The sequence below is a fragment of the Gavialis gangeticus genome, unplaced genomic scaffold (genome assembly GCF_001723915.1).
Source record: "Gavialis gangeticus isolate Ggan-Ray unplaced genomic scaffold, GavGan_comp1, whole genome shotgun sequence".
In the NCBI taxonomy this organism is placed as follows: Eukaryota; Metazoa; Chordata; order Crocodylia; family Gavialidae; genus Gavialis; species Gavialis gangeticus.
The window spans coordinates 42,522,426-42,532,570 of record NW_017729006.1 but is presented as its reverse complement, the minus strand read 5'-3'; the positions used below and the strand labels follow the sequence as shown (position 1 = coordinate 42,532,570).

Genomic DNA, 10,145 nt, shown 5'->3' with positions numbered 1-10,145 from the left:
CCCGCCCCGCCTCGAAATGGTGGGGGGCAAGAGGGGAAGTGGGCCAGGCCCTGAAGATGTCGGGGGGGGGAGGGGGGAGCTGGGAAGCGGGGTTGGATGCAGTCTGCTGTCCACAGCCACTCCCCACCCCACCCCCCTGTCACTTTTGACGGACGATTGGCTAGTGTTTCTTTAAAAGCTAAGGTTTCCTTTTTTATATTGTTTTTAAAATAAGCCTGTGGTTTGAGCTGTTTGAGAGTTCAAAAGTTGTTTATGTACAAGATGATTTTGTTGAATGTTGCTTGTTTTTCATAGTGAATCTTATTTCTAGATAGGATTTTTTTCCCCCCTGTGGCTGTATTGGATTGCTTTTGTGCTTTTTCAAATCTGCTTATTTCAGAAAAGACAGAATAAATATAGAGTAAAAAAACCCAACAAAACAATATTGTAACGAATGTTATAATGCTGCAGTAATACGACTTTAGATGTTATCTGATTCCTTTGTCAGGTTCACACAACACTTGTAGACCACATAAAGATTTCTCAGTTCCTTGGATAATTCCTGCCCTGAGCAGGAGAGATACAGAAAGGTGTCAGATCTGTGGTGCTCAACCTTGTGGCCCAGAGGGCCAGATGTGTGGCTTTTTGGTTAAGATCACACCAGAAAGGGGGCTTTTGAACCCCAAGGCCTCCAGGCCTGGCCCTTGCACATTGGATGCTTGCCTGGATTTGGGTCGTGTCTGAAGCCCCAGACTCATGGTTCTGGGAGGGAGGATGCTTGCCCAGTAGTAGAGCTACACAGACTCAGTTGAATTTTGGAACTTGTCTACTGGGCATTGCACAGTTGAATTTGGAACTGGTTTGGCCTTGATGAAGATAAAGATGAAGGGGGGAAAAAAAGGGTGGTAGACCAGTGTTACTCATCCTTTTGGCTCTGTGGTCCACGTGAGTGGCAGCAGAATAGGATTGGGGCCCGGTGCCACCCCGTCCTGCTCTCTTTGCCCCAGGATTGGGGCCTGGAATTTCAATGCCACCCTCTCCCAACCCTCCTACACTGGGATCGGGGCTTGGCACTATCCCTGCCAAGCCCTACCCACTGGGATCCAGCGTGCGTGGCCCAGGGCTCCCTATGTGTCCAGAGACTTGACAGTAGGGCAGTGGTGCCACTGGTCTCCCACTGTCAAATTTCCAGACCTGTGGGAAGCCCCACATGCCAGAGTTTTAGCCACCTATGTGTTAGATTAATCAACATGAGTATTACTAGTTAATAAACATCCTTGATTTGCGCACATACAGTAGACCCCCGATTTACTTGAATATTGCATTCTGGGGGAATTTCGTGTAAGTCGAATTCACAAGTCGGGACAACTTTCTCCGTAGGAAATAATAGAATAGTGAGGGGTTGCATACCACAGACATACCTTAGTCATAGCTTTTTTTCCCCTTTTCTCAGTGGAATTGCCTTTAGGAGGTGCGTCTAGCGTCTCGCCTGTGCATGTTGAGATGTTGCTACCACAGTGGTGGCACAGCTCCGCTTGATTCCGCCTGCAAATCTTGTGAGGTGTTTGTGTATATATGCGAGTCTCGCAAGCATTCACGTATATACGTGAATGACATGCATCTCGAGGGGCATTTTCCAGTCCAGACCCTAATAAAAAATCGCATAAACATGAGACGTGTAAGTCAGAATTGCGTAAATCGGGGGTCTACTGTGTACTGTATATGAATTCTTTTGGGAATGGAGCTGCTCTACTACTTTCTTTTCTTTTTTCTTTACAGAATTTAAATGAGTATGTAGCTGCATTAATTGCACTGAAGCAAAAAATATTTGACACAGAGTAAGTATAAATGCTGTGTTTTGTGCAAATATGCTTTTACCATTCTTAAGTTTAGTAGTTTTCTTTAGGGGAGATAGCACAACAAAGCTGTTTTACTATAAATTCTTTATTGTCCTTGTGGATGTTGGTTTTCAAGGGATTGTTACTTTCTCAGGGAGAAGCTCAAGATGAGACTGTAAAGATTGTTGTGAGCACAGAAATGGAACGTCCATGATACGTAGAGAGACATCATGCTATGTGTTCACATCATTTCAGCCCTTGTTATTTGTTTAGCTTTCAACCCTGTGATAAATATTGCAAAAATGTTTCTAGTGTGTGCAGGATTGGGTAAAAAGGAACATACAGGAAGCAAAGGAAACGTTAGCTTCGCTGTTAAATGATAGCAGGAAATGTCTTTGGAAGTAGAGTCTCAGAGTTATGATTTGAAGTGTAAGCCTGTTTCTTCTGGATACTGAACCATTTTCCTAGTTAGCTTTTTCATTTAAATAGGGTGTGCAGGAGTGAGTGTGCTTTGTTAGAAGAGCCTGGAGACAGTTTAATAACAGCAGTAAATGCTGCTGTGTAATACAAAGCTGATAACTTACTTAAAATGAAATTTACTGATTGCACAGCTTTCAAGTATGTTTCAGATTAACTTGGTTTCTTCAAAATGTCAAATATTAAAACTTGAGTTTGCATCATTGTTTAATGTAACAGAGATATTGTTTACATTTTCAACTTGTAAATCAAATATCAACTCTAAAACTGTGTGTGTTACAGTGATATGGAAACTTAAACTTTGATTGTCCAAGTTAGACAGAAAAAATGAATAGAAATATCACCCATGTCAGCAGTTTATATTCTCTGCTTTCTTACAGTCACCTGCTGACGGACTATCAACAGAAGTGTAACGATATCCTTTTTCATTTTAATATTTTGTGGTATTGGGAATGTTTCATTTCATGAATGGGGCTTTAGTTATTTCTGCAGTTAAAAATTAAGATGAGAAGCTAATTTGTCCCGAAATATTGAACATAAGGTATAGATCCCGGGAGGGCTGGGACAGGTGTTCAGAATTGGACATTTATTTCTACTGTAACCTGAATGCATTTTTTTTTTTTTGAGTGAAGCCAGAGGAAAGAATTATTGGATCAGGATGTGGTCTAGGGGAGTTTTACACTGGTTGTAAATGATGCATGGCAGTGTTTTCATGTTGTGTTTTTTCAGTTTATTCACTCTATTCATGTACTTACAACCTTTCTGCTGTACTGCTAGACATTGTTTTTATTCCTGCAAAGGATCATCATGGAAGGAGGCATTAATTTGATTTTGTCATCCAAGCTGCTGATTAGATTCTTGCATAGCTTTTTCTTTCCATTCTTAACACTTATGAAATTATCAGAGGAAACTGTAACTACAGTTTCTTCCTTAACAAGACACCACAGCTTCAGTTTGCTGAAAGGTAAGAACAAAATTCAAGTTTAAGGCAGACTGTTTGAATCTTGGCTTAGATTGGCAATTATTCTAGTGAAGGAAGAGGGATGTTTGACACAAATAGCTGTATGGCTGGCAGTGCCGTTGTGCTAAATTCCCTGTGGGGACACATCGTAGCAACAGCAGTGTCATGTAGATTCCTAGTGACCCACAGTCTTTTTTGCTGTGGTCCTACTCCTTGGCATGTGCCCTAAAGCAAGGGGCAGCAACCTTTTTCTGCCTCGGGCTAGAGCTTGTAACCCAGAACCTTGCGGTGGCCTGAAAATCACCACCCCGTGGAGAGCCCAGGCTACTTGTGCTTTCCCTGGCTACAGTTAACTGGCCCTTCTGCAGTAAGGATAGCACTGGTAAGGGAGGGCTATACAGGGGATAGCCGGCTCAATGCAGCTGTATGCTGGCTGGGTTGTACCTTCCTAAGAGCCAGAGCAGGCAGCGGGTCAGCCATCAGGTGTGCGCCAGGGGAATAAGGAGGTCACATGGCTGCAGGAGGGCCCTGGGATTGGAGGAGGGAGCTGAGCAACCTCTATTTTAGTCCAGGCCCTTAGGGCTGACGCAGCAGTCTGTTGCTGGCAGCTGGAAGAACAACACCCAGCTGAGCTTCTGCTCATGGAACATCGTTGGTGGTAAGGGCGGGAGCTATGGGGATGGTAGGAGGCTCCTGATCCTGGGTATGACTGAGAACCGCATGCTTCTGGGGAAGGTGGGATTGCCCCTGGTAGAGGAGTTCCCCAGAAATGCCAGGCCAGTTGCCTTCCCAGTGAAAGACAGGTAGGGGTGCCTTATAACTCCAGCCCCCACAACTTAGTGGGTAGTAGAGCAGGCAGTGGGGCCAGGCATGTCTTTGGACACCTGAGCCCATGGAGGTAACAGGTAATAGGGCCAGGCATGCCTAGGGAGAGCCTGATTCTCATGGGGTGCAAGACCCCAGGGTCCCAGTATGGGGGCTGAGTGTTGGCCCCAGTGAGGGGGCATAGCAAGAGAATGGGCCACGTAGAGTAGGGCCTCGAGAGGTCTGAAGGGCTGTGCAGTAGTGGGTGTACAGTAGGGTTGCTAGGGGTGATGTGAAGGGCTGTACTAGAGTAGTTTAGGGTGTGAGCCCCGGTGAAGGGGAGTAAATTGTTACCCCAGTGAGAGGGTGAAGGAGTAGCCCTGGTGAGGGGGACAGAGGAGTTGGATCCCATTAAGTCCTCAAATGAGGTGAGGCTGAGGTTTGGGTCAGAGAATGACTCCAGTAAGTCCACAAACATTGTGAGGCTAAGTGTGGGTCATAAGTTAAGAACCTTGGCTCAGTATAGGAGCCTGGGGAGTGATAGTGGGTAACTTAGAGCACAGTGTGGTGGTGCAGTGATGGCAAGCTCCAGGGGGGAGTGAGAGTCCTGTGTGAGACTGGAGCATGGGTCATGGTGTGAGACACTGTGCAATATGGATGCCATCTGTGAGGCATTGGACACAGTATAGGGCAGGATGGAGCCAAATGTAATGCCGTGGACATTGGGGCATTAAAAGGGCAGCCTTCGGCATATTACATCAAGTTTATTTAACAGCAAGTCATGGCAGGAGAGACAGGGCAGACTGCCCTAGACAGAGGGGTGGGCTGGTATGGTGACTGGCTATGAGTAGTCCTCTTTGTCACACTTCCCCAGGTTAGATCTAACCTCTTCATGGGCTGGATCACGCCCATAGGCCACAGGTTTCCCAACTCTTGTCCTAGAGCATGTCTGTCTTTGTTCTTGGGCATGGGGCATACTTAAAGCCTTCTCCAATATCATGTACTGGCAGAAACCTTCTTAGTTCCAGTACAGAACTTTTGTGCTATGTGAAAAGTCCCCAGGGGGCTTTAGACAGCATGCAGATCTTACCTCTTGTATGGGTTCAAAATGAGGGTTTGGATGACTCACATTTTTAATCAGTGAAGAAGGCAGAATTACACTTCTTTGTGTAATCTGTGAGCCAGAATGTGCCTCTAGGGATTTGGCACTCCTCTCGGGTCTCTTTTTTAAATCAATCCCTATGCGTAAGTGCACTTGGCCTAAAACATGTAACAAACATACTTGTTTTGTTACACATTTTAGGCCAAGTTCACTTATGCAGTGCACACTTTTAAATGCTTAAAGCATCTTGAATCTTGTATGGGAGACAACAAAATAGTTGCTTTTTTGCCATAGTCAGCAGAAGTACTGCACTAAATTTGGATTTTTCATCTTTTGGTTATCTCTTCATTCTCTTAACTGTCTGTTGCAGAGAGAACAGCACTCTCCGTAACCAAGTAGAACAGATGCTGCAAAAAATCTCACCTCTAGAGAAATGCCAAGAAGAGCTGGGGTCTTTGAAAGCAGAACTGGAAGAGAAAAAGGTAGTCTTGTGAGCAGCGTGAGGCTGATTTAAATGCTGCTTGTGAAACGCGCGCGCACGTGCATGTATAGTTTTAAAGCATGCAATTAGGGTAGAGGCCATTTTTTGTTCAGTGTTTTGTTTTTGTTTTTTAGTCCAAATCCCTTTTCTTCATTTGTAAGTAAGCAATATCTTGGGGTGAGCTCAGGCCTTCCTCCAACTACTTGGCAGCTGTGAGTCCCAGATCTTCAAATTTTGTCACCCTGGTTCTACAGACAGCTTATAGATTCTGTCACATTACTTGCAGAATAAAATGTTACTCATTGCAAGTAAAATGGCAGAATCAGGCCTGTACTGTTAGAATAGCTTTCTTAGAACAGGAGTCAGAAGTTTGAGAGTTGTTACTACTTGGGAATATTTAGAATGTTCTCTTATATGTGAGATTTAACTTTACTTTAGCGAAACTATGCTCAATGTCCCAAACGTCATGGTTAAATGTAGGGGCACTAGCATGTGTAGTTTTGATAATGTATATGTCCTGCATGGGTTCTACTTGAGCCTGTGTTTTTATTTTTCATACAGCAGTATTGGGCTAGATCATTACTTGTCCAGGAGAAAAACCAAGATGCTGCCTAGGTCTGGCAGTTCAGTGCTGAGTTGTGGGGTTCACTCAATGGTCTTAGCCCTGTGTTCTTAAACTTGCCATGGTAATTCTTAAAAGGGGTGTTCGTATATTCTCACTGGTGAGAATGGCATCCACAGTGCCTGACATACATGCACAACCTTTCAAAGCTGTGTCTAATAGCTTTCCCACATGCATGCCATCATAGTATTGAATGTTAGGCATTTTTTGTGTTTTAGTATAACTTGCTGCCCTAAGTTGGACCCTTGACTTTCCTTGGCTTATCATATGTCAGAAGTCTGTAAGAAATTTTTCAATATGATTTGTACTTGAAGCTTTTCTAAGTTGGGTGGGAACTGGTAGTTTGTTGCATTGAAATCTCAGTGTTGATGGTTCTGCTTAGGGAAGATATATTGCAGGACTTCAAGTGAAATGTTTGTATTGAGAGGTGTTGGTTGTGTAGCTATGTTGGTCTAAGGACGTAGGCAGACAAGGTTCTCTGGGTAAATCTGCTATCTTTTGTTAGACTAACTAAAATAGTTGGAAAAATTATTTGCAACCTTTCAGGTACAAACAAATACCACCAAACTTGCACTGAGGAGAACAATTGCAATCGTCACCACAACAAATTTCAAAAGGGCTTTTGCTCAGCAAGGACACTTCTCCAGAGACAGAGATCGCATGTTTGAAAGAGCCACCCGGATACCATGTGAAGAATTGCTGCAGTACAATAAGGAAATCCCTATGAATTGCGCACCATTAGTTATGACTTACCATCCCTCCCTGGAATCTATACAGAAAATTGTCAAACAGTTGCAACCCATACTAGAAGAAGACCCAATTCTTACACACATCTTCCCAGAACCACCCATCCAAGGCTTTTAAATAAGCACGAACCTTGTGAACCTCATCACCAGAATCAAACTTCCTGCAGTCCAAAACACACCAAATGGATACAGACCACACCATGACAAGAAATGTAAAACCTACCAAAATCTCCACCACCTCCACAATAAGTACACCCCACAACAGAATCATCGCCATTCCTGGATCTTACACCTGTACCTCCAGAAATGTAATACATCTCATCCAGTGCACTAAAAGCTCTGATAGAAAATATGTAGAAGAAACCAAACAACAACTGTGCGCCAGAATGAATGCACACCAAAAAACTATCAAAGACAGAAATACCCAATTACCTCTGGGTGCACACTTCTCACAAGATAACCACTTGCTCTTCAATCTCTCAGTTGAATCCTCAAAGGGAATTTTACAAAATATCTTTCACAGACAAGCTTATGAACTTCACTTCATCAACCTACTGGATACAAAAAATCATGGTCTAAATACAGATATAGGATTTATGGCATGTTATAACCTGCCCACCATCTGATACCCCAGGTTACTTCTCTCCAATTTAACCAGCTACATTTTATCACCAGGTCACCATTTCCCTTTATTCCCCCAACCTGATTCTCACCCATTATCTCTCACCCCCTCTGAACCTCACTTCTTGGCATTTGTATTTTCACTGACCTGCATTCTTGTGTACTGGCTTCTGTCCCACCTAAGATGAGCACAAAACAACTGCAGATGCTCCCTCTGCCTGAAGATGGGTGTTTGTGCCTGAAAGTTTGCAAAGAAGAATTTTTCCAACTATTTTAGTTGGTCTAATAAAAGATATCGGGTTTACCCAAAGAAACTTGTCTGTCTATGTTTGTATTGATTCATTTTCCCATGGTACTCTTAGCTATCAAAGCTTTTCACCTTTTCTAAGCAATTAAAATTTCCTAGTGTTAGAAGCAGCTGACTAACCCAATTTCAAAATTTAAATGATTCTCATTATTTCCCTGATTTTTCCTGTGTGCTGGGGAAAACATTAATGGTTTTACTAGATGGAAGTTCCAGATCCTTTACATTTCAGCTCTTGCCTTCTTGGCATGTTGAACTCTCAGGTGACTTTGCCTCAAGGAAGGCATGATATGGCTAAAGTTGTGAAGCTTTGCTTCTCAGCAGTTTTAATGCTACTATTTGCTACTTTATTTTTAATTTATTTTCCTCACAATTTCTGTAGAAACATGTATGAAACTTTTACTCTCCAAGTGTGGGGAGTTTACTAGATTTATTAACGAATACCTTTGAAGAAAATGAAGCTACTTCTCATTCTTGGTTTCTGTCTGCATTGAAGCAAATCTATCTTTTATATGGTTCTTTAGTCAGTACTTCAGGGATCTAGTACTTTACTGATTTAACATTAGTTTCTTTTCTGGCAAAAAATTAACAGAAGGTCCTAAGGGTTGTACCATCTAAAACAGTTTTACTCTGTACGTTAGTTTTGTATGTCACGCTAATTAAGTACTGAAAGCACAGACCCAAAGGAAATATATCTGTTACGTTTTGTACCTGTAGAGAATACAAATGACATACAAGATGGTGTCTTTTCTAGTTTATTTGTTCTGTTCTTGGTAGAATGTATTGTTTGGTAACTGTCCACTTATTCCTACTAGAATATGCAATTTTTTCCCTACCAGTTGTTTCCATAGGATATATTCTCAATTGTCATTTTCTTTATTTACAGAGTTCTCTTAAGATTTACCAGGAGAGTCATCTGGAATATATTCGGGTGAAAGAAGAAGTCACCAAAAGTGATGCTGCGTAAGCAAATCTTTTTGTGTCCGCTTTCTCTTGTATATCATGCTTATGGCAATAAGTAAACTACCTGTAAATTGTCTTGTGTTTGCTGTATGCTTATATAAACAGAGATGCTTGTAAATTGTGTGTACACATGTAATAGCTGGGGCTGGAAACAATGCTGATATTTATGCAGCACTTCCCTGTTTTCAGTTGCTGATGAAAACTTTAGAACATTTCAGCATAGGTGGTTACATTTTGATAAAGTCATCTGGAAAAATGGCAGGCTGACTTGACATTTTTGGTGAAGACATCCACCTGTTTGAGTACAAGGCTGCCCGTCTTTTATAAGAAAGTAAAATGAGGTTTGCTGATAAACTATTACGTTTATGATTGGGAGCAAGGACTTGCATTTTGGCAAGGAGTTTCATCCTGGGGTCAGAGATCTCTTTGCCAACTGTATAAAAATCTACATAGATTAAATTGAGTCACAAGTTTCTGGAACTAGTTGTACACAGTAGAAGATGGTTAGAGGCTGGCAGCAATGGTCTTTAAAAGTGGAATCTTCTTTGGGCATGTGTAGCAGCTGAGCAGGCTTTTCCTGCCATTTGTTTCTGTAGACAGCTAGCATTGAGCCTAACATGGAGCACAGCAGCTGTAGCAAAGAATATAGAACCTAGGTGCAAGTCCTGTGATCATAGAATCACAAAAAATTAAGGTTGGAAGAGACTTTGGGAGGTCATTTAGTTTGCCCCTTCTCAAAGCAGGACCATCCCCAACTGCATTGTTCTATATTATCCCAGCCAAGCGTGTCTAGCCAGGTCTTTAGAAACCTCCAAGGATGGAGATTCCACAATTTTTTTAGGTAAGTTGTTCCAGTACTTTACTACACTCCTAGTTGAGAGTTTTTCCTAGTGTCTAACAAATTTCCCTTGATGCAGCTTCAGAGCATTGCTCCTTGTTCTGTCATTTGCCACCACTGAGAATAGTCTAGCTCCATCCTCTTCCCTTTAGGTAGTTGATGGGTGCTATCTAGTCCCACATCAGTCATAGTTTCATAGTTTCATAGATTTAGGGTTGGAAGGGACCTAGTAGATCTTCTAGCCCGACCCCCCGCCAGGGCGGGAGAACAACAAAACCCCAAAACAAAAACGGGACTCAAATGAGTCCAGCCAGGTAGGCATCCAGCCTCTTCTTAAAGACCCCCAGGGTAGGGGCCAGCACCACTTCCCTTGGAAGTTGGTTCCAGCTCCTAGCCGCCCTAACTGTGA

At 42.7% G+C, this 10,145-nt stretch overlaps 1 protein-coding gene across 4 annotated transcripts in view; it reads left to right on the top strand.

Moving 5' to 3' along the window:
* The window catches only part of ICE1 (interactor of little elongation complex ELL subunit 1), an 84,288-nt gene that overhangs the window by 19,222 nt on the left and 54,921 nt on the right, over positions 1 to 10,145 (top strand). For all 4 annotated transcript variants that reach the window (XM_019509133.1, XM_019509132.1, XM_019509131.1 and 1 more), the window contains exons 2-6: positions 1,759 to 1,817; positions 2,675 to 2,709; positions 3,240 to 3,258; positions 5,532 to 5,643; positions 8,822 to 8,898. In XM_019509133.1, coding sequence (XP_019364678.1) covers positions 1,759 to 1,817; positions 2,675 to 2,709; positions 3,240 to 3,258; positions 5,532 to 5,643; positions 8,822 to 8,898 — 302 coding nt within the window. The remainder of the gene's footprint in view (positions 1 to 1,758; positions 1,818 to 2,674; positions 2,710 to 3,239; positions 3,259 to 5,531; positions 5,644 to 8,821; positions 8,899 to 10,145) is intronic.